At 47.8% G+C, this 23,133-nt stretch overlaps 2 protein-coding genes across 2 annotated transcripts in view; one reads left to right on the top strand and one right to left on the bottom strand.

The window, feature by feature from the left end:
• The window catches only part of NCBP1 (nuclear cap binding protein subunit 1), a 49,856-nt gene extending 28,511 nt beyond the window's left edge, over positions 1–21,345 (bottom strand). The window contains exons 1-6 of the mRNA XM_073664440.1: positions 21,184–21,345; positions 15,118–15,206; positions 13,191–13,291; positions 11,623–11,779; positions 608–715; positions 100–221 (exon numbers count right to left, since the gene is read on the bottom strand). Of these exons, the coding sequence (XP_073520541.1) occupies positions 100–221; positions 608–715; positions 11,623–11,779; positions 13,191–13,291; positions 15,118–15,206; positions 21,184–21,217 (611 nt within the window). The 5' untranslated portion in view covers positions 21,218–21,345. The remainder of the gene's footprint in view (positions 1–99; positions 222–607; positions 716–11,622; positions 11,780–13,190; positions 13,292–15,117; positions 15,207–21,183) is intronic.
• A 100-nt stretch (positions 21,346–21,445) lies between these two features.
• TSTD2 (thiosulfate sulfurtransferase like domain containing 2) overlaps positions 21,446–23,133 on the top strand; it is a 31,453-nt gene continuing 29,765 nt past the window's right edge. The window contains exon 1 of the mRNA XM_073664500.1: positions 21,446–21,591. The gene's annotated coding sequence lies outside the window, so the exon portion shown is untranslated. The remainder of the gene's footprint in view (positions 21,592–23,133) is intronic.

The following is a 23,133-nucleotide window of genomic DNA, read 5'->3' on the forward strand; positions in this document are numbered from 1 at the left end:
CAGTGTTATGGAATTACAGGCTCAGTGCTCTATATTTGCATGTTGATTTAGAAGAAGTTGTCTACAAAACTATAAAATAAACAGACGGTTAATACTTACTTAAGGTAGTTTTCAATTTGTGAGAAGATACGGTCCATCTCCACATCCTTCTTCTCATATAATTCTTTGCCAACCCAAGGCAAGGAAGCAAGAACCGCAAACACATACCAATCAGAGCGAACCTGGTGGGAAATATTGTGCCTTTTTATATATACGAGTTACTCACACAACTGAAGTTGCTACGAATCGTTTCGCAAGACCTGGCACGTCAGTGATCTGTGAAGGCTGGACAGGAGCCCTGAGAACTGCCGCTTGACAGCATCCACGGTTCTTCGTTTTATTAACTAGCCTGGCGCAATGTCCTCATTGTGGCGGGACGCATGTGTGACATTGCTCCAGGTCAGCTAACCAAAAGAAAAACCACGGATGACATCAGGTATGGGTCAGTTCTCAGGGCTCCATCCCAGCCACCACAGACAACTGACCGCATCCTGCAAATCGAATGGCACTATACCACCACATTAGGACTGGCCTACTTTAGTCATTTCATACACTGCCTCACACTTACCTGAGGTACATCTTCTTCCTGGGTAACCCCAACAAAAGCTTCAAACATTGCTACCATAGAGGGGGCTGCGATGACATGGCAGTTCACAAGGTCAGACAAAAAGCGGACCTTTATGTTGGATCGAGGAGAGAAAGAAAGAGGTCAGTACAGTGTCTTCCACGGCTGTAAACTCACTAGCTTATCAATGGAAAACTACACTAACATACATTCTGGTTTCCAATAGACCTCAGCTGGGACATAGGAGAAAGGCAAAATATTTCCTCTTGTTACTTGCTTACAGTGCAATTTTACATTCTACTTGTGTGCTGCACTAAAGATTTTAGAAAAATAATCTCTTACTCCACTTTTTTGGATCTAACTGCAATTTTGGTTACAAGAAATAAGAAGAAAGTCCCCATAGATGTACTGTGTGAATAAGCAGTTAGCAAAGTGGTCTTGAAAAATCCCACATGCCACCATACCTGACACACCAGATGGTCATTGTTTGACCTCCCCGTGATTTTGTTGCAGGGGTGCGAGAGGGAGACCCATCACGCTCTCAATCATCCAAATGATGTGATCGCTATCGATTGCGGCATGTGGAGGGTTAATCAGCCAGGGACGGTGCAGGTTACAGCAGGAGCTCGGCTGTCAGCTGAGCAGAGCGCACGGCAGTAATCGTGCAGGGAAGTGCTGATATTTTAGCACTTCCCAGCGATCACATGCTGTGATCGGTCAGTCACATTGACTGACTGATCGCAACAGAAATGGGTCCCCTTATCTCTAGCCATGCCAGTCAGTGACCGCTATCAGCACACAGCGGGTATAGTACATAATGATGTATAAACTGACACCTTCTCATGACGTACTATACACGTCATGTGGCGCTAAGGGGACAAAAATACTTTGTTGAAGTACTCTGAATTTATGACAGCAGTATTTTTTGGGTAGTAGTGTATCAGCATGGCATATCAGGAATTGCCTACTCAAACTTAGATGATACAGAGGGAAGGTGGGGGTGCAGAAGTGAGAGTGTGAATATAGGAGAGATAATAGATAATAAAGTTATACTTTTAATTAAGTTTAACCCTTTCACCCCAAAGCCCATTTTCACCTCCCTGACCAAGGCAAATTTTAAAGTTATGGTAATGGTAAATTTAGGTCGATATTTTGTGTGTGTCCATTTGTGAAAATATCAGAAATTTAGCAAAAATTCAAACTTTTCATTTTTATGCCCTTAAAACAGTCAAGAGACACCAGCCATCTTGTCTGTCACCACGCGATTTAGCAGGGTGACCGGTACGCGTGGTGCTGTACATGTACAACGGTTTGTGTGAATGCACTTCCAAAAAGCGCAGTACACGTACAGCAGATGTTGTGAAGGGGTAACAATTCATGGCCCCTAGAAGTCAGATTAGCCGACGAGGCACGCGTTGGGACATAGTTATTGTCTCATATCGCCATGTGCAGATCGTGCAGGGACAGTCAGCCATTCATCCGCAATCCTTCAGTAGTAGCACGCTACAACAAACAATAGCGTCGCTTAGGAGCCAGCACTATGCACGCTGGTTATACTGCGGGCAGCGAAGGGACAGTTGGGCAATCATCCCAAATCTCACAGACCGCATGCCTTAACCCCTTCACGACCTTTGATGTACTGGTGAAAGGCCATGTCCCTTTGCATGCTGAGCCCACATCTTTACCCGCACATTATGGCTGATAAAATCACCAATCTTGCCTTTAAACAGTCGCGGATGGAGCAATGCCACACACACACACACACACACACACACACACACACACACACACACACACACACACACAGTCATGGTTGAAAGTGTTTGCACCCTTGGAATTGGGAGAAATACTTCATTTTCTGGAACAATTTCAAAAAGGTGCCAATACTTTCAGTCATGACTGTATATGTTGAGCACAAAGCAAAAAAAATTCTTTGTGTGTCCAAGAACAGGTATACCAAAAATGGAACAAAAGAATGGTCTATTCTCATCAGATCTATATCCACAGGTGTACACCACCAAAATAGTCATGTAAGATAGGGAAAGGGGAAAGTAGGAAAAGTGTGGATATAAAGAAATATAAAATGCATAAACTTTATTGATTAATTAAGATCCTATAGATGTAAAATTGCTCATGCATCTAATGATTTTGAACAGTGCGGGCTCATTAATAAGCAGTGTAAATACATATACTGTGCAATTGTGTGATTGAGCAGAGAGTGAGTGCTGATGTCTGATACCTCCCACTGTTACAATACTTAAAACAACTGGATTTTTGCAAGATAGATATAGATATAGATATAGATATACACACAACCTCGGTCCTACATTAGAGGGACTTGACTGAGGTGTCCCATAATTTGCCCTACACTACGTCCAGCCAGATCTATTAGTGGGTACCACTTTTTCTATCAGTAGGTGGTTACCTTATATGCATCTATAGATGCATGAGCAATTTTACATCTATAGGATCTTAATCAATAAAGTTTATGCATTTTATATTTCTTTATATCCACACTTTTCCTACTTTCCCCTTTCCCTATCTTACATACCAAAAATGGATGACACATTACAACAATGTAATGAAACAGGATATATCAAGTTTATGAATGAAAATCGTGTACATAGAGACAAAAAAGGGGTATACATGACTGTACATGTATATATAGATTACAATATAAAATCTTACACATTACATACAAATTTGGCATCGTCGAGTTCGCAAAGGTTTGATCAAAATATATAATAAATTAATCCGATTGGTAAGCGGCATAACAAGAGAGAAAAATAAAAAAAAAACTGCCAAAAAAAAAAAAAAAAAAAAAAAAAAAAAAAAAAGCAGTCAAACCATTGTATCTACCCCAAAATGTTATCAATAAAAATGGCATCTCAGGGCACAAAAAATATAAGCCCTCACAAAGCCCCATATCCCGAAAAATGAAAATGGGTTTGGGAAAAATGGCAACATAAGTAAAACAATTTTTGTAAAAAAAATAAATAATTCAGATTTTTTTTTCCTTCACTTAAAAAGAAAACCCCACTATACATGTTTGGTATCTGCGTACTCGTACTGACCTGGAGAATCATATTGTCAAGTCAGTTTTACCATATAGTTAACAAGGTAAATAAAAAAAATACATACATTTTTTTTGCAATTTCACACTTGGAATTTTTTCCCCGCTTTCCAGTGCATCACATTATAACATTCATGGTGTAATTATAAAGTGAAACTTGTTCAGCAAAGCTCTGAAGTCGGTAAGCCAAACCTCCGACTCCTCAATACGTCCTCACTCCTGATCATGTACACAAAGTGCAGCACAAATTCATCTCAACTAAAAGCCGAGATACTTCGATCAGGAACAGAACAGACATTTATAGGATACTTCATAACTTTCCTAAATCCGCATGAAAACATTTACAGCACATACTGCATTGAACTACTGTACCAATTTATTATTTATTTTAGGAGTTGAAGTCAGTCCATTGGACTCCACCAAAAGCATAAGACTGCCTCCACCAGGCTTTACTATGGGTATGTTCTTTTGGTGATGCGTAGTGTTGGCATTGTGCCACACATACCTTTTGGAATTAATGACCAAAAAGAAATTTTGGTCTCATCATACCAGAACAAGTTTTCCCATATGCTTTTGTCAGACGATGTAGGTTTTGGTACAAGTCAGGTTTGGATGTTTTTCTTTGTAAGAAATGGATTTTATCTTGCTACCCTACCCCATAGGCCAGACATATGATGAATAGGGGAGATTGTACACAACCAGTACTTTACATAAATTCCTGCAGCTCTGTTTTGTAATGTTCTAGATGTCACTGCTGTGCCAAGTTTAAGCCACTTCTTGATGACCATCTTCACAGGGTTCCATGTTATATCTAATGCCTTTGAGGGTTTTTTTGTCGCCTTCTCTTGACTAATAAACACAGCAAAGGGATCTCATTGCGGTGTTTAAGCCGCACTTTTGTTGTTAAAAAAAATAAATAAATCCTACAAGAACAACCAAACTTTATATGGGTAGAGGAAAAGCATTATAACTGATGGCTGCTTTGTAACAACTACTATTTAACATGAGTTTAAGGGGCCAGGGTCATGAGAGCATCGGATGCAATATGCTAATGACACTTGGCTCAAACACAGCTGCAAGTGAGAGCTGAGTATCATGCCATTGTGCTCCGATCCTCTCGCATGAGAGAATTGCTGCACAGGTGAGGAGACTGAGAAAATTAGAATTAGACTTACTGGTAATTCGGTTTCTAATAACCCACCACGACAGCACACACAGGAGACTGTAACCCCACCCTAATAGGGACAGGAAATACAAAGAGGTTTAAATAGCCCCTCCCACATCCTCCCTCCAGTGTTATTACAAAGGACCACAAGAGTATATAGATGCTTCAAATTAATTTTTATTTCTACTGATCAAGCTGTCGTAGAAACAATAAGCGAGGGGGAGGGAATTACCCGTGCTGTCATGGTGGGTTATTAGAAACCGAATTACCGGTAAGTCTAATTCTATTTTCTCCAATAACCCCCCACGACAGCATAGAGGAGGTATACCAAAGATATACTAGGGAGGGACAATAGCCTGAAGGACCTTCCTTCCGAAGGCTAAATCTCCAACAGACATTAGGTCTAGTCTGTAGTGTTTGGAGAAAGTATGAATTGAGGACCATGTGGCAGCTCTGCAAATCTGTTCGATGGATGCGCTGGCTTTTTCAGCCCAGGAGACAGATATGTAGAATGGGCCTTGAGCTTTGCTGGAGGAGGTAGATCCTGGATCTGGTAAGCCTCCGTAATTGCCCTCTTAATCCAGTTGGCCATTGTGGATTTTGCAGCTTTCTTTCCTCTGTTTGGACCTTGCGTATGGACAAATAGGTTCTTGTCTTTCCTTCCTTCTTCTGTTTCCTGAAGATAGTGCACTACTATTCTCGTAATTCCACACTCTGGACATTCGATCTCTTTTTTTGTCTTTTGGGTTGTCACAAAAAGATGGAAGGATTATCTCCTGAGATCTGTGGAAATTTGAGACCACCTTAGGTAGAAATGAAGGGTCAAGTTGGAGAATTAGATGATCTTCCAGGATTCTCAGGTAGGGTTCGTTGACCGAAAGGGCCTGTAGTTCACACACTCTTCTGGCTGTGGTTATTGCCACCAGGAAAGCAGCTTTCCAGGTCAGCCTGTCCAGTCTTATGGTTTATAAGGGCTCAATTGGTGAAGGGTTTCAGAACAATGTTAAGGTCCCAGGGGGAACCAGGTCTGTTAATCTAGGGTGGATGCGGGTGGCTGCTGTCATAAATCTTCTCACCCACGGATGTTCCGCTAGTCTTTGATCGAAGTATGAACTTAACACCGCTACCTGGACCTTAAGAGTACTAGGTCTGAGACCTTTCTCCAGACCTTCTTGTAAAAAGTCTAGAATCTGAGCCACATCAGCCCTATGAGGATCTGGGCGAGTGGGTGCACACCACCTTAAGAAGGTTTTCAAGATCTTATGCTAAATGGTCTTCGTTACAGGTTTCCTGCTCTCCTGGAGAGTTTTGATGACTTTCTCTGAGAGGCCTCTTGTTTTTAATATCAGGAATTCAGAAGCCAGGCAGTTAGGTGTAGTCTCTCGGGATCCGGATGGTGAATCGGTCCCTGGAGAAGGAGATCCTTGATGGGAGGAAGGATTAGAGGGCTCTCCACATTCAGACTGGTTAACATTCCGAACCAACTTCTTTTTGGTCAGTGAGGGGCCACTAGGATTACTCTGGTCCCTTCGGTCCTTATCTTCTGTAAGGTTTTTGAAAGGATAGGTAGTGGGGGAAAGGCATACGCTACTTTGAATTCCCATTTGTAAGCGAATGCATCCACGTCCAGGCAAGGGCCGTTTGGATCCAGGGAAAATAGAGGTACTTTCGCGTTCTGGTGTCCGGCGAAGAGATCTACCACTGGATAGCCCCATCTCTCGACTAACATCTGGAAGACGTCTGGGTTTAGGCTCCACTCTCCTGGATAAATCTTTGTTCTGCTTAAGAAGTCAGCCTGGATATTGAATGAACCTTTGATATGAAGAGCCGACAAGGATAGAAGATATTCTTCGGCCCAGGAGAATATTCTTGCTGAGATACTGTCTGAAAATATCTAAATGTGAGATTTCTGGACCAGAGGCTCTGCTGCTCTGAGGACTTCCTCTACGGCTTTTTAGTTCTCTGAAATTTGATGAGCGTTGGCTCACCTCTTTGGTCCATATACCCTGGAATAGCTCTTGGGAGACCATGGCTCCCTATCCCTTTTCGCTGGCATCCACCTTTATGGTTACCAGCGGATTCTGGATCCATGGTACTCCTCTGTTCAGATTTTTTCCGTTCAGCCACCAGAATAGAGAGGTCCTTACTCGTGGTGGTATAGGGATTCTCCTGTTCAGAGACCGTGGGGATCCGTCCCAATTCGTAAGGATGTGGGTCTGTAATGTTCGGGTATGCGCCTGAGCCCAGGCCACCATCTGAATACAGGATGTCATAGACCCGAGGACCGACATGGAGTCTCTTAATGATACTAATCTTCTGCTCCTTTAGGACATTGATTTTTGCTTTTATCATGACCTGTTTTTGTTTGGGCAGGAATGACATCTGGCTGTGGGAATCCAATAGTTCTCCTAGAAATGTTTTTGTCATGGAGGGAACCATATCTGATTTTTTCTGGTTCACTAACCAGCCCAGAGACTATAGGATCTGAGTGGTCAACTGTAGATGTTCTCGGAGTACTGGTACTGAGGGCCCGATTAATAACAGGTTGTCGAGGTATGGTACTATTGAAATGTTCTGACCCCTGATATAAGCCATGACTTTTGTAAATATTTGCAGGGCTGATGAAATTCCAAATGGGAGAACATTGAATTGATAGTGGACTATTTGATCCCCCCTGAGCCACTGCGAATCTTAGGAACCTCCTGTGAAGTGGATGTATGGGGATGTGGTAATATGCATCCTGGAGGTAGATTGTGGGCATGACATGTTCCTGTCCTAATCAGGGGGACCGTCGACCTGATGGATTCCATCTTGAATCGTTGGTAGTGGATATACTGATTCAGTGGCCTTAGATTGATTATAACTCGGTGTGAGCCATTTGTTTTTTTTATTAGGAAGAGTCTGGAATAATGTCCTGTGCCTATCTCTCTTGTAGGAACCAGGGATATCACCCGGAGGACAATAGGTCTGTAAGACCGGATATCAGGGTCGGGATATCAGGGTGGCCTGACGACTGAGAGGAGAGCGGTGTTAACCTTTTCCTCTCTGGAGGATAGGAGGAGAAATTTATTTTTACTCCGAACTCGACAACCCTCAGGACCCATGGTTCTGAGCAGATTTCTTTCCACTGAGGGAGAAAATTCGAGATGCGGCCCCCGACTGTTCTGACGTTGGTTTTGGGAGAGAAAAAGATTTTTGCCTCCTCTACCTTTTGGGTAGCTCCATTGTCCTGTTTTTCCTTTACTCCTATATTGAGGGGTCTGCTCTTGGGAAGGACGAAAAGGCCTCTTCCTCACATTCCTAGGTTCCGGGAGGGCCTTCTTCTTGTCTGAGGCCTTCTCTAGAAGATCATCTAGGGCTGGCCCGAACATGCATTTCCCCTTAAAGGTGATGAAACACAACTTCATTTTTGATGCCACGTCGCTGGGCCCTATGGTTGAAATCCTGGATCTTCTTACAGAGTTTGATAGCCCAGATGCTCTTGCCGCCACTCTCACGGATTCTGCAGAGGCGTCTGCTAAAAACCCCGTAGCTTTCTGTAGAAGCGGTAGGGATGCCAAGATGTCTTCTCTGAGGGTGCCTGAAACTAGGTGTTCCTCCAGTTGATCTAGCCAACGAGCCATTGATCGAGCTACGCCCGTAGAGACTGCGTTGGTGCTTAATAGTGTTGCCGAGGTCTCCCAGGATTTTCTGAGTAGTCCCTCCATTTTGCGTTCCAAGGGGTCTTTTAATTGAGGGGAATCTTCAAAGGGCAGTGTGTTTTTTTTTGCTACTCGTGCAATTTGGATATCCACTCTTGGGACTTCAGACCAGCATTCTGCCATCTCATTGTCTATCCCTTACCCCTACAGAGTTATTTAATCTCTTTTCTGGAGATTCCCACTCCTCTAAGACTAAAGTCCCTAATACTCTGGTGTATAGGGAACACCAATTTTTACCTGGAACATAACCCCCCAAATATCTGATCCTCTACTGTTTGGGGCACTTTTTCTTCCTCGACCTCCATAGTTCTCCTTACTGCCATGAGGAGTTCCTCCAAGCTATCTGATGGAAAGTAATATCTCTCTCGTTGGGAGTTATCAGGGGTTGGACTTAGGTTCACCTTCCTCTGGAAGATCTTCCGAGGTACACATCTCCTCTTGAGAGTCTTCCTCCCCTCCCTCTGGCGGGCTAATTTTCCTCTTTTTGGCAGCTGAGGGAGTAGATGTAGAACCCTGACTAGGTGAGGGCGTAGGGAGAGTGACAGAGGCTAAGGAGGATTTGATCTCCTGATGTACAATCCCCTTTATCTCCTCCATTAAGGAAGGTTGTTCCTGCCTGATAATCTTCTCCGTACAGTCCTTGCATAGGGGCTTTCTATGGGAGGACGATAGCTTTTTTGTACAGATGGGACATTTGCGTGACGGTTTAACTTTTTCTCCAGATGCAGGTTCCTTGTCCCCCTACAAGAGAAGGGAGAAGGGGAGGGAAGCTATAAATCACTATTTCCTGCATCTGGGAGATGGACTACCAGTGCCATACTTACTGGGACCGGACCGGCGCTGGGCTCTACAGATGCAGAGTGAGAAGCTTCAACAGACATGGTTTTGTCTTACCTGTAGATGCATTCCTGTCCAGGGCTCCTTTTATGGGCGACCGGACCAGCACCTCAATCTGTTTAGAGGGCTTCTCCCCCGGTGTCCAGGTGAAGATTTCTGATCACCGCCAGCATTCCGCTCTTTTTCCCCCATAGCTTTTTGATGCGGTCCACAGTGGAACGCAAACTGCCGGAAGGGACGTCATCATCCACCGCCCAGCGTCAGACGTCACTTCCGGCGCCGCACCGTGCGCTCCACATCCTGGAGCCGGAATCGCCCGCGCATCCAGAGGGAGAGAGGAGGAGGAGATAAACCGGAGAGCTTAGAGAGGCCTCCGATCAGAAGATCCTGCAGACCTTGCCCAAGAGCGCGGACTGCAGGAGGGGGTCCCGAATCCGGAGGAGACGGGAGCAGCGTGTTGAGGAGGAGAGGTAAAGACCGCTCGATCCTCCACTACCCAGCTAGTAGCTTTCCCCCAGTGCCTGGTCGCCGGCCCAGCACACCGGGATGACCTCTTCATCCCTGATAGGGACAGGAAATAACACTGGAGGGAGGATGTGGGAGGGGCTATTTAAACCTCTTCGTATTTCCTGTCCCTATTAGGGTGGGGTTACATCCTCCCGTGTGTGCTGTCGTGGAGGGTTATTGGAGAAAGTAATTTCTCCATCTCCTCCATGGCCAGCCTCCGCGGTAATCACACTGCACTCGGATATCATCCGAGTGCAGTCTGATGTTTTGCAAACACCCATAGACTTGTATGGGTGCGTGTCGTCCTATATACGCTACCAATCACAGCATGCAGCTATTTTTTTCTCATGCCAACTTGACATGAGAAAATTAACGCTAGTCGGCACTGCTCTATAGTATAACATTGGAGCGAGTGCTATCTGATGAAACATTGGATAGCACTTGTCAGAGTCATACGCTGACTATGCGCCAGTCTGAGAAATCCTTAAAAGATTAGCCAATTCTGAACACAATCACAGCCCTGTTCACACTTCTGCTACCACATTATTTTAGTTTTACAAATCGTATTTTTCCCCTCAAAACGTTGTTTGTTGCTCAATGGATTTGTACAGGTCGTGTGTGAAATCAAAATGTGGAAAAAAGTTCTGGAATGAATCTTAGTAGGATTTTTTTTTTACATGACAAAATCCTGGCATTTTAAACAGAGGTGTGTAGACTTTATATCCACAGTATATTATCCAGAAAATGTTAAAACACAATTCAGGATAATTAACATGTAATCTTTATACAGCAACACAATTGTGAGGTTACCAAAGTAGGTTTGTGTTTTTAATTTTTTTGTTTAAAAAAGTAAGTAATTTTTTTTTTAGACCCATAGGTTTTTGTATTTTTCTGTAGGTGGAGCCGATTTAGAACTTAAATAATGAAAGTTTTATAGTATGGGTCATTACAAAACATAGTAATAGCCCATCCATTGTAGACTGAGCCCTCAAAAGCAGGGTTTTTGCCATGTATACCCCTTTTTCACATGTAAAGAGCCATGGAAGAAATGGCGCTATAATAGCAAACAGTTTTTTGTTGCAGGGTTTAAAAAGGGACAAGGTACATTTTACAATCAACAAATCTTATAAAATAAGTTCAATTTTATGTATGAATAGAAAGTAAAAAAAAATGAATAAAAAAATTCCTGTACTGAGAATCTTATAATTGTCCTCCTGCAAAGTACTGTTATTTGCAGTGTCCGACCCATGCAGAGCTGCTCCAGCTCATGGTTGGCATATACCACAGCTCCTGACCAAGGGAGGAAGAAAAAGTCAATTAGGAGTATAAGGCCACGGCCCCACTATCAGTATTCAGTCGGTATTTTTTGTCAGGAGTGGGAGCCAAAACCAGGAGTGGGTGATAAATACAGAATTGGTGCACTGGTTTCTATTATACCTTTTCTCTGATTGTTCCTCACCTGGTTTTGGTTCCCACTCCTGAAAAAAATACTGACCAAATACTGATAGTGAGGTTGTGGCCTAAGGACAAAACAGCAGGGGCTCACAACTGCTGCTTTCTGAGGCAACACGTTTCCCTGTATCTCCAGCCCTCTAAATCAAGTCCGTGAAGCAGGAGCTCCAGTGGCCACTGGGCTAATGTCACTGGCGGCATGGTGCAGTAAATAACGTTTCACATGACATACAGTGACGGCAGGGTGCTTGAAATGGTTACAAAACAAGGCAAGGAAACTTACTAGATAAATGGCCTCCACATAGGCATTGGACTTTATGGTTTCTTTCAGATGACGGATCATGGCTTCTACGAATTCCCCACCAAAATTGTAGTTTCTTGCATTAAGCAGGCCCACTAGAGTAGTGTAAACAGTCATCTTCAAAGGCAGATGGCGCGCACTGCAGTTTATAAATATAGTTAAAAAAAAAAAACACCACATTGTCTTATTAGGACAAGCCATTACTTGTACATAAAAGTGCAGCCATACAAGTTAGCAGTTTAACCATATAGACTTATGACGCACCAGTATGTCATATGTTGGTTCTCTGGAGCCGAGCCTCCATCTTTGCTGGCAGATGATGCCTGGCTCATTCATCCATTATCTCAAGGTAATAGCTGCGAGGGTAGCATAGCTCTGCCCTTGGCTGTTAACCTGTTACAGCACGTGGCCAGAAGGGCCACCGACCATCGGTGCCCTCACAACACAATCACAGGATGCCGATGGATTGCCATAATGACCAGGCATCTGCTGAAGACCCCGATGCCAATCATGACTGTACTCCTACGTAGCTGGCACTCATAGGAGACCATGATTTGTGCTATCAACAGCAAGATTTAACACTCACCGTAAAAATCTCTCGCATAGCCTTTATTGGGGGACACAGGAAACCATAGTTTAAGTCATGTCCACCAATGAGGTGTCAGAGAAAGTACGGTATTGCTGTATATAGTACAAGCAATCAGAGAGGGGAAAAAAAAAAAAAAAAAAAAAAAACACAAAACAACATGTGGCATCTCCATGCCTGTTAAAGTCTTATCTATCAAAATTTAAAATAAACACGAAAGTGCGAGAACTAAAAATTGCCCAGTCGGCAAAGGGTTAATAAACTTTCGCTTGAAGCATCCAGTACAGAAATCGTGAGAATAACATTAAAACATAACTTATAATACTTCTTCTATATGTAAAACACCAACAATGTCACCTAAAAAAAGAGAGAATAGACACTTCATCTTTATAGATCACCTTTTCTGTAGTCTGGAGGTCTATCTTTCTTATTAAAATAAAGTTCAGTAGAGGGTGATCTGATCTACCCTGCAGTATGGAGATCAGAATCAAAGAACTTGTGTCAAGGGGTAGATTGGACAGTACCTGTCGGTCAGTGCCCTATGGTCCACAAAACTCCAAGAGACAAAATATTAAATTATTCGATTATTTGTAGTTAGTTAGTGGGTAATCACTCCCACTGTTTGCTTTAGTTGATGCACACAGACTGAGGAAGTACATTCCCTTTAAAACAGTCAATATATTCTATCCTCTTTGCTGGACAAAAAAGAGCTCCAGGTAAGCTTTGCAAAAATTAAAACACACACACACACACACACACACACACACACACCAACAACCTGGCATACAAGAAACTATTCCCTCCCCCCCCCCGTATCTACATTAAAATAGCTTTGATTGGCACAAAAAAATAAAAAGAACAGGCATTATAGGAACGGTCTTAGGATTAATATAAGGGGTGTACTTTTACAAGATGGATGTACACTTTATGAATGTATAAGAAGAGATTTAGGGCACACACTTACACTGCACAAAGAATTCTTAAGATTTTGCTTTTGTAGTTTGGCAAGTCAGCCTCCAGGACACCAGCCAGCCCTTCCAGGTTGCTTTCCAACGATGAGGTACTCTGAAAATAAAATAATAGTAATAATGATGATAATAATGCACATGACATTTCAGGTCAAATCCATTCATATGGTTGCTAATAAGACAATTATAAACGAGAATATATGTTAGCTATAACTATGATGGTTAGTATTTAGTCACACAGATCATGGTACAGTAGGATGAGGGCAATTTATCTTCAGTTAGATGACTTTTAAAACAGACCAGTTATTTGCTTGGTTTGATGGATACCTAAATAAGTAGTGAAATTGGAACACTTGTGAAAAAGGCACCTTTCCCATTAAAAACTATTTCAACCGTAAAAAAAGGTAGTAATGGCGTTTACTGCTAAACATGGAGAATATTTACAGTGTGAAAAATATAGAAATTAAAGGGGAAGATTTGCATCGATCAGAAGTGTCCCCCCCACCTCAAAACTCTGCTGTTCCTGTTAGGCTTCGTTCCCACGATCCATAATAGCAGCACTTTGGACGCAGCTCACCTGTGCTGCGTTCTACATTAGAAGCACAGTGGATGAGATTTATAGAAATCCCATTCCCACTGAGCTTCTATTTGACACGGCGTAAACTCTCACTCGGCATATCTTTACAAGCCACAGTATGGGTATGTGCACACGATGCAGAAATGCTCAGGATTTTTTCCTGAGCGTTTCTGCATCTCTCTGGCAGGAAAAAACGCATGCGGATTGTACATGCGGTTTCCTGCCAGGGACATGCGGAAATGAAGCGGTCTTCACTTTCATTTCCGCATGCGGGTTGACAAGCGCTTCCCAAGCGATTTTAGCATCACTTGGAAAGTGCTTGTCAACTTCACACTATATAAATCCATGCAGCCGGCAACCAGCAACCAGCATGGATTTATATAGTGTGTATGTCAAAAAATAAAAAATAAATCTATACTTTACCCTCCGATGGCCCCCGGTGTCCTGCTTTATCGGTCCCGGCTGCCGGCAGTGAAGACTTTAGGACCTTCCGACGTCAGCGTCACGTGACCCGTCACATGACTCTGACGTCAGCGAAGGTCCTTCATTCAACCGTGAAGAGCCCGGGAAGCCGGCAGGACGCAGCGCGGGCCGTCAGAAGGTGAGAATAAATATATTTTTTATTTTATTCTTTTTTTTTTTTAATGGTACCTGGGTCTGGATGAGAGGACTCTCATCCACACCCGGGTACCATCCGCACATTAGACCGCATGAAAAGCGCATCAACATATACAGTGATGCGTAATCCATGCGGTCTAATGCAAGTCAATGGCGGCAAAAGACCAGCGTTTCCGCAAAATTAATTGTCATGCTGCGGATTTTTGACCGCAGCGTTTACGCTGCGGAAAAATCCGCATCATGGGCACAGCACATGCGGATTTCCATTGGGGAACATTGTTGCCCTTCTACTATGCGTTTTTCATGCGTTTCCGCGGCGTTTACGCAACTGCAAAAACGCCGCGGAAACGCATGAAAAACGCATCGTGTGAACTCAGCCTATGTCAATTTCTGTCTCCCCGCAACAGAAGTTTCCCCAATAGAATGAATACGGTGCAGTAACTCCACAATGTTGGATGAACACATGCGGATTTACCTGCGTGATCAGAAAGCAGCAAAAATATGCTGCATCCAAAACACTGCTATAACCTAATCGTGGGCACATGGCCTTACCCCTCCTAGAAATGTATGAACGGCTCTGACACGGTCTAATCATTGCTGCCAGTGTCAGACACTGTGGACAGACCCCAAGAAGAATGGTAACACCCATACTCAATTTATTCAGGAAGTGTCACAGAGGAACAGCACAACAAGGACATGATAAAAAGGTGCAAGAAGAAAATATTTACCTTCTCCCCAACTCTAAATATCAGCGATTCCAGACGATCTTCTATATCGAGTGGTTCAGAAGTTTTCCGCCTCTTATGAGGTTGCCCTCCTATAAAACAGGCAACATTTTAGGCTTTTCTTCTTGTTTTCAATTATACACTTAAAAAAATAAAAATGCAGCAATTCACCAAATATCAACAGCCTGTGACAGTCCAAGGAGCAGCCCTGGTCTTTGCTTTTCCTGCATGCCGAGTATTCTTCTTACAATACGCACTGACAGTGCACTCTCTTGGCAGCTCGTTATTTATGATCAGAACCGATGAGAGATCGCACTGTCACTGTGCATATTGCAGAGTGACAGGAATCTACAACTGACATGCTCACTCGAGCAGGGACTAGTCCAGCCCCTGAAACGGATGTCACAGATGACGCTTTGTTTCAGGGAGGTGGCAGAGGTTACAGCAGTAAAAGAAGCCTCTGCCCCCTGATGAAGACTCATTTGACTATCAAAGCATGCACTGGGATTCTCTAAGTGTCAAAGAGGACATAAAAAAAAAAATTCATAAAGCAAATGATGTAGTGAGGGAATAGTAGGGACTTTTTAATGAAAGTATATTACAAAAACAATAAGAATATGACATTGTTCTGTTAGCAGGCACTGTTGTGTGTGACTCTAGAAAGAGTGCCATGAACTTCTCATCAAACTAGATACAGCGGCTCCGAGGAGCGCAGCTACAGCAGCGCTGAGGGGCACACGCAGAGGAGAGGAGCGCAGAGACAGCAGCGCTGAGGGGCACACGCAGAGGAGAGGAGCGCAGAGACAGCAGCGCTGAGGGGCACACGCAGAGGAGAGGAGCGCAGAGACAGCAGCGCTGAGGGGCACACGCAGAGGTGAGGAGCGCAGAGACAGCAGCGCTGAGGGGCACACGCAGAGGTGAGGAGCGCAGAGACAGCAGCGCTGAGGGGCACACGCAGAGGTGAGGAGCGCAGAGACAGCAGCGCTGAGGGGCACACGCAGAGGTGAGGAGCGCAGAGACAGCAGCGCTGAGGGGCACACGCAGAGGTGAGGAGCGCAGAGACAGCAGCGCTGAGGGGCACACGCAGAGGAGAGGAGCGCAGAGACAGCAGCGCTGAGGGGCACACGCAGAGGAGAGGAGCGCAGAGACAGCAGCGCTGAGGGGCACACGCAGAGGAGAGGAGCGCAGAGACAGCAGCGCTGAGGGGCACACGCAGAGGTGAGGAGCGCAGAGACAGCAGCGCTGAGGGGCACACGCAGAGGAGAGGAGCGCAGAGACAGCAGCGCTGAGGGGCACACGCAGAGGAGAGGAGCGCAGAGACAGCAGCGCTGAGGGGCACACGCAGAGGTGAGGAGCGCAGAGACAGCAGCGCTGAGGGGCACACGCAGAGGTGAGGAGCGCAGAGACAGCAGCGCTGAGGGGCACACGCAGAGGTGAGGAGCGCAGAGACAGCAGCGCTGAGGGGCACACGCAGAGGTGAGGAGCGCAGAGACAGCAGCGCTGAGGGGCACACGCAGAGGTGAGGAGCGCAGAGACAGCAGCGCTGAGGGGCACACGCAGAGGTGAGGAGCGCAGAGACAGCAGCGCTGAGGGGCACACGCAGAGGTGAGGAGCGCAGAGACAGCAGCGCTGAGGGGCACACGCAGAGGTGAGGAGCGCAGAGACAGCAGCGCTGAGGGGCACACGCAGAGGTGAGGAGCGCAGAGACAGCAGCGCTGAGGAGCACACACAGGTGAGGAGCGCAGAGACAGCAGCGCTGAGGAGCACACACAGGTGAGGAGCGCAGAGACAGCAGCGCTGAGGAGCACACACAGGTGAGGAGCGCAGAGACAGCAGCGCTGAGGAGCACACACAGGTGAGGAGCGCAGAGACAGCAGCGCTGAGGAGCACACACAGGTGAGGAGCGCAGAGACAGCAGCGCTGAGGAGCACACACAGGTGAGGAGCGCAGAGACAGCAGCGCTGAGGAGCACACACAGGTGAGGAGCGCAGAGACAGCAGCGCTGAGGAGCACACACAGGTGAGGAGCGCAGAGACAGCAGCGCTGAGGAGCACACACAGGTGAGGAGCGCAGAGACAGCAGCGCTGAGGAGCACACACAGGTGAGGAGCGCAGAGACAGCAGCGCTGAGGAGCACACAGGTGAGGAGCGCAGAGACAGCAGCGCTGAGGAGCACACACAGGTGAGGAGCGCAGAGACAGCAGCGCTGAGGAGCACACACAGGTGAGGAGCGCAGAGACAGCAGCGCTGAGGAGCACACACAGGTGAGGAGCGCAGAGACAGCAGCGCTGAGGAGCACACACAGGTGAGGAGCGCAGAGACAGCAGCGCTGAGGAGCACACACAGGTGAGGAGCGCAGAGACAGCAGCGCTGAGGAGCACACACAGGTGAGGAGCGCAGAGACAGCAGCGCTGAGGAGCACACACAGGTGAGGAGCGCAGAGACAGCAGCGCTGAGGAGCACACACAGGTGAGGAGCGCAGAGACAGCAGCGCTGAGGAGCACACAGGCGAGGAGCGCAGAGACAGCAGAGCTGAGGAGCACACACAGGCGAGGAGCGCAGAGACAGCAGCGCTGAGGAGCACACACAGGCGAGGAGCGCAGAGACAGCAGCGCTGAGGAGCACACACAGGCGAGGAGCGCAGAGACAGCAGCGCTGAGGAGCACACAGGTGAGGAGCGCAGAGACAGCAGCGCTGAGGAGCACACACAGGTGAGGAGCGCAGAGACAGCAGCGCTGAGGAGCACACACAGGTGAGGAGCGCAGAGACAGCAGCGCTGAGGAGCACACACAGGTGAGGAGCGCAGAGACAGCAGCGCTGAGGAGCACACACAGGTGAGGAGCGCAGAGACAGCAGCGCTGAGGAGCACACACAGGTGAGGAGCGCAGAGACAGCAGCGCTGAGGAGCACACACAGGTGAGGAGCGCAGAGACAGCAGCGCTGAGGAGCACACACAGGTGAGGAGCGCAGAGACAGCAGCGCTGAGGAGCACACACAGGTGAGGAGCGCAGAGACAGCAGCGCTGAGGAGCACACACAGGTGAGGAGCGCAGAGACAGCAGCGCTGAGGAGCACACACAGGTGAGGAGCGCAGAGACAGCAGCGCTGAGGAGCACACACAGGTGAGGAGCGCAGAGACAGCAGCGCTGAGGAGCACACACAGGTGAGGAGCGCAGAGACAGCAGCGCTGAGGAGCACACACAGGTGAGGAGCGCAGAGACAGCAGCGCTGAGGAGCACACACAGGTGAGGAGCGCAGAGACAGCAGCGCTGAGGAGCACACACAGGTGAGGAGCGCAGAGACAGCAGCGCTGAGGAGCACACACAGGTGAGGAGCGCAGAGACAGCAGCGCTGAGGAGCACACACAGGTGAGGAGCGCAGAGACAGCAGCGCTGAGGAGCACACACAGGTGAGGAGCGCAGAGACAGCAGCGCTGAGGAGCACACACAGGTGAGGAGCGCAGAGACAGCAGCGCTGAGGAGCACACACAGGTGAGGAGCGCAGAGACAGCAGCGCTGAGGAGCACACACAGGTGAGGAGCGCAGAGACAGCAGCGCTGAGGAGCACACACAGGTGAGGAGCGCAGAGACAGCAGCGCTGAGGAGCACACACAGGTGAGGAGCGCAGAGACAGCAGCGCTGAGGAGCACACACAGGTGAGGAGCGCAGAGACAGCAGCGCTGAGGAGCACACACAGGTGAGGAGCGCAGAGACAGCAGCGCTGAGGAGCACACACAGGTGAGGAGCGCAGAGACAGCAGCGCTGAGGAGCACACACAGGTGAGGAGCGCAGAGACAGCAGCGCTGAGGAGCACACACAGGTGAGGAGCGCAGAGACAGCAGCGCTGAGGAGCACACACAGGTGAGGAGCGCAGAGACAGCAGCGCTGAGGAGCACACACAGGTGAGGAGCGCAGAGACAGCAGCGCTGAGGAGCACACACAGGTGAGGAGCGCAGAGACAGCAGCGCTGAGGAGCACACACAGGTGAGGAGCGCAGAGACAGCAGCGCTGAGGAGCACACAGGTGAGGAGCGCAGAGACAGCAGCGCTGAGGAGCACACAGGTGAGGAGCGCAGAGACAGCAGCGCTGAGGAGCACACAGGTGAGGAGCGCAGAGACAGCAGAGCTGAGGAGCACACAGGTGAGGAGCGCAGAGACAGCAGCGCTGAGGAGCACACACAGGTGAGGAGCGCAGAGACAGCAGCGCTGAGGAGCACACACAGGTGAGGAGCGCAGAGACAGCAGCGCTGAGGAGCACACACAGGTGAGGAGCGCAGAGACAGCAGCGCTGAGGAGCACACACAGGTGAGGAGCGCAGAGACAGCAGCGCTGAGGAGCACACACAGGTGGGGAGCGCAGAGACAGCAGCGCTGAGGAGCACACACAGGTGAGGAGCGCAGAGACAGCAGCGCTGAGGAGCACACACAGGTGAGGAGCGCAGAGACAGCAGCGCTGAGGAGCACACACAGGTGAGGAGCGCAGAGACAGCAGCGCTGAGGAGCACACACAGGTGAGGAGCGCAGAGACAGCAGCGCTGAGGAGCACACACAGGTGAGGAGCGCAGAGACAGCAGCGCTGAGGAGCACACACAGGTGAGGAGCGCAGAGACAGCAGCGCTGAGGAGCACACACAGGTGAGGAGCGCAGAGACAGCAGCGCTGAGGAGCACACACAGGTGAGGAGCGCAGAGACAGCAGCGCTGAGGAGCACACACAGGTGAGGAGCGCAGAGACAGCAGCGCTGAGGAGCACACACAGGTGAGGAGCGCAGAGACAGCAGCGCTGAGGAGCACACACAGGTGAGGAGCGCAGAGACAGCAGCGCTGAGGAGCACACACAGGTGAGGAGCGCAGAGACAGCAGCGCTGAGGAGCACACACGTGAGGAGCGCAGAGACAGCAGCGCTGAGGAGCACACACGTGAGGAGCGCAGAGACAGCAGCGCTGAGGAGCACACACGTGAGGAGCGCAGAGACAGCAGCGCTGAGGAGCACACAGGTGAGGAGCGCAGAGACAGCAGAGCTGAGGAGCACACACAGGTGAGGAGCGCAGAGACAGCAGCGCTGAGGAGCACACACAGGTGAGGAGCGCAGAGACAGCAGCGCTGAGGAGCACACACAGGTGAGGAGCGCAGAGACAGCAGCGCTGAGGAGCACACAGGTGAGGAGCGCAGAGACAGCAGAGCTGAGGAGCACACAGGTGAGGAGCGCAGAGACAGCAGCGCTGAGGAGCACACACAGGTGAGGAGCGCAGAGACAGCAGCGCTGAGGAGCACACACAGGTGAGGAGCGCAGAGACAGCAGCACTGAGGAGCACACACAGGTGAGGAGCGCAGAGACAGCAGCGCTGAGGAGCACACACAGGTGAGGAGCGCAGAGACAGCAGCGCTGAGGAGCACACACAGGTGAGGAGCGCAGAGACAGCAGCGCTGAGGAGCACACACAGGTGAGGAGCGCAGAGACAGCAGCGCTGAGGAGCACACACAGGTGAGGAGCGCAGAGACAGCAGCGCTGAGGAGCACACACAGGTGAGGAGCGCAGAGACAGCAGCGCTGAGGAGCACACACAGGTGAGGAGCGCAGAGACAGCAGCGCTGAGGAGCACACACAGGTGAGGAGCGCAGAGACAGCAGCGCTGAGGAGCACACACAGGTGAGGAGCGCAGAGACAGCAGCGCTGAGGAGCACACACAGGTGAGGAGCGCAGAGACAGCAGCGCTGAGGAGCACACACAGGTGAGGAGCGCAGAGACAGCAGCGCTGAGGAGCACACACAGGTGAGGAGCGCAGAGACAGCAGCGCTGAGGAGCACACACAGGTGAGGAGCGCAGAGACAGCAGCGCTGAGGAGCACACAGGCGAGGAGCGCAGAGACAGCAGCGCTGAGGAGCACACACAGGTGAGGAGCGCAGAGACAGCAGAGCTGAGGAGCACACACAGGTGAGGATCGTACACAACACTAACACCAGGCAGAAACCAGGCCGTGCTGACACTTGTAGTACCACGGTTACCCATGGAGAAAGGTGGGCAGTGTTCCCGGACACAGAGCCGTGCAGCTCCAGCCCGGGTCATCAGCTCTCACCGTCATTCTCGTCGCTGTGCCTTCTCCGGGACATGGCCGCTGCTGTATGTTTCTCTTACACACCACTGACCGTTCAGGAGAGCTGCCGTTTACTCGCCAGTGAAGCGCACATCTCGCGAGGCTTGTACAGACACTCGCTCTGTGATTGGCTGGACGGCTTTGAAACGTGCTCTTCTGACACCAGAGAGATACGCAGAAATGTTGCAGGCCGGGCTAGAGCAGCTTCCGGTACTCCACGAGAGTAGCCGCACTGAGAGACGCTCCTGCCTCCACATCTGGCGTCTATGGTGTGTGAGTGCTTGAGCTTCCGGGAGGGCTGGTGACTGAGGGAGTGTACACAAAGTGCCGACCTGATGCAGCAACGTAAACTCTGTGGGAGGCTGCGCTGTGTCAGCTGGAGACGATCAGGTCTGGTTCCTACAGTCTGTTGTCAGCAGTGCCAGATAATGGCAGAATGCTTCATAAGCAGCTCACATGGGAAGATGTGTGGAAAAGCTGAGTAATGTACTGATACATCAGTAGGCTGTAGCTAGACGTGCTGTGCATTCTACAAGCCCCTTTCTATCTTCCCTAGCATACTCCTGGTATAGAGCCCTTATGGTAGGATGCCTGGAATACTTATATAATGCCTGGAACACTTCGTAATAGTCATAGAATACTTATAAAACCAATAGAAACAATTGGTCAAGGTACAAAATGAGCTTATATTAGATAAATAGTACACGTGAAACAATTGTACCCTTTACACTACAAAACACATACAAATAACCCTACTTATAGCATATAGTCCAAGGCAATTAGACAAATGTACATAAATGTAAAAAAGTGCAAGAAATGCAAAGAGAAACCTAAGGTCACGACCCCACTATCAGTATTTGATCAGTATTTGGTCAGTATTTTTTCTCAGGAGTTGGAGCCAAAACCAAGTGAGGAACAATCAGAGAAAAGGTAGAATAGAAACAAGTCACCAATTCTGCATTTATCACCCACTCCTGGTTTTGTCTCCCACTCCAGAGAAAAAATACTGACCGAATACTGATAATGGGGCCCTGACCTTTAAACTATTATGGGATATGTGTTCTATCTGTGAAAAATACTGACAGAACATGTGCGTGAACATGATTGAGTCCTTCTGTCAGTAACTGGAAAATTCTGTTTCATTTCCTAGGTTTTTCTTTCTATGTAACTTTTTGAACTTTCTTTTTTTCCAGGAGCCAGAACTTTTTAGCTCTATCAGGGCTTGTTTTTTTTTTTGTTTTTTTTTTACAGTACAAGTTTTATTTTTAAATGACAACATTTACGTTACAAGATTATGTTCAAAAAAAGTTCATAATTCTCTGTAGGGTGAAATGATGAAAAAAACAGCACAATTCTGCCATTTTTACGGCATTCACTGTGTAGTAGAAATGGCATGATTATGGCAATACCCAATTTGTATAATTTTATTCATCTTCTACTGCTTTTAATTTAGTTTATGGGGAACATACAACTTTTGGATTGCTTTTTATTCCACATTTGAAGGTGTAGGGTATTGTTTTTTGTTTTTTTTATAACTATTGTTTTACGGGATTATTAACTTTGTTTTGAGAGATCAGTCTTTGATGGATATAGTGATACCAAATCTGCCTTTTTATTTTTTTTATTTTAGTCTATTGTAAAATTATTATTCTCCCAAAAAAGCCTCTAGTAGGCTACCGGCAGCCATGATAACACTGTCAGCCCCAGGACCAATGGATGGCACACGCTTTTCACCCCTTCTTCAACCTCCTGCCAACTTCTACTCCCTCCATCACTAAATATTTAAGGGGACCTGTCAATTGCTGAGAAAAAAAATTCCTGAGCTCCCCCAACTCTGCTGCTTTTTTCCGTTTTGCGTTGCATCGTTCCTTTGCAGAGATATTCACTTTTGTTTCTTGTGGAGTGCAGTATGTGAAATCTTTGCTTGTAATA

Source organism: Phyllobates terribilis, unplaced genomic scaffold (assembly GCF_046119375.1).
Source record: "Phyllobates terribilis strain yellow unplaced genomic scaffold, ASM4611937v1 Scaffold_1__5_contigs__length_1240528914, whole genome shotgun sequence".
Taxonomy (NCBI): domain Eukaryota; kingdom Metazoa; phylum Chordata; class Amphibia; order Anura; family Dendrobatidae; genus Phyllobates; species Phyllobates terribilis.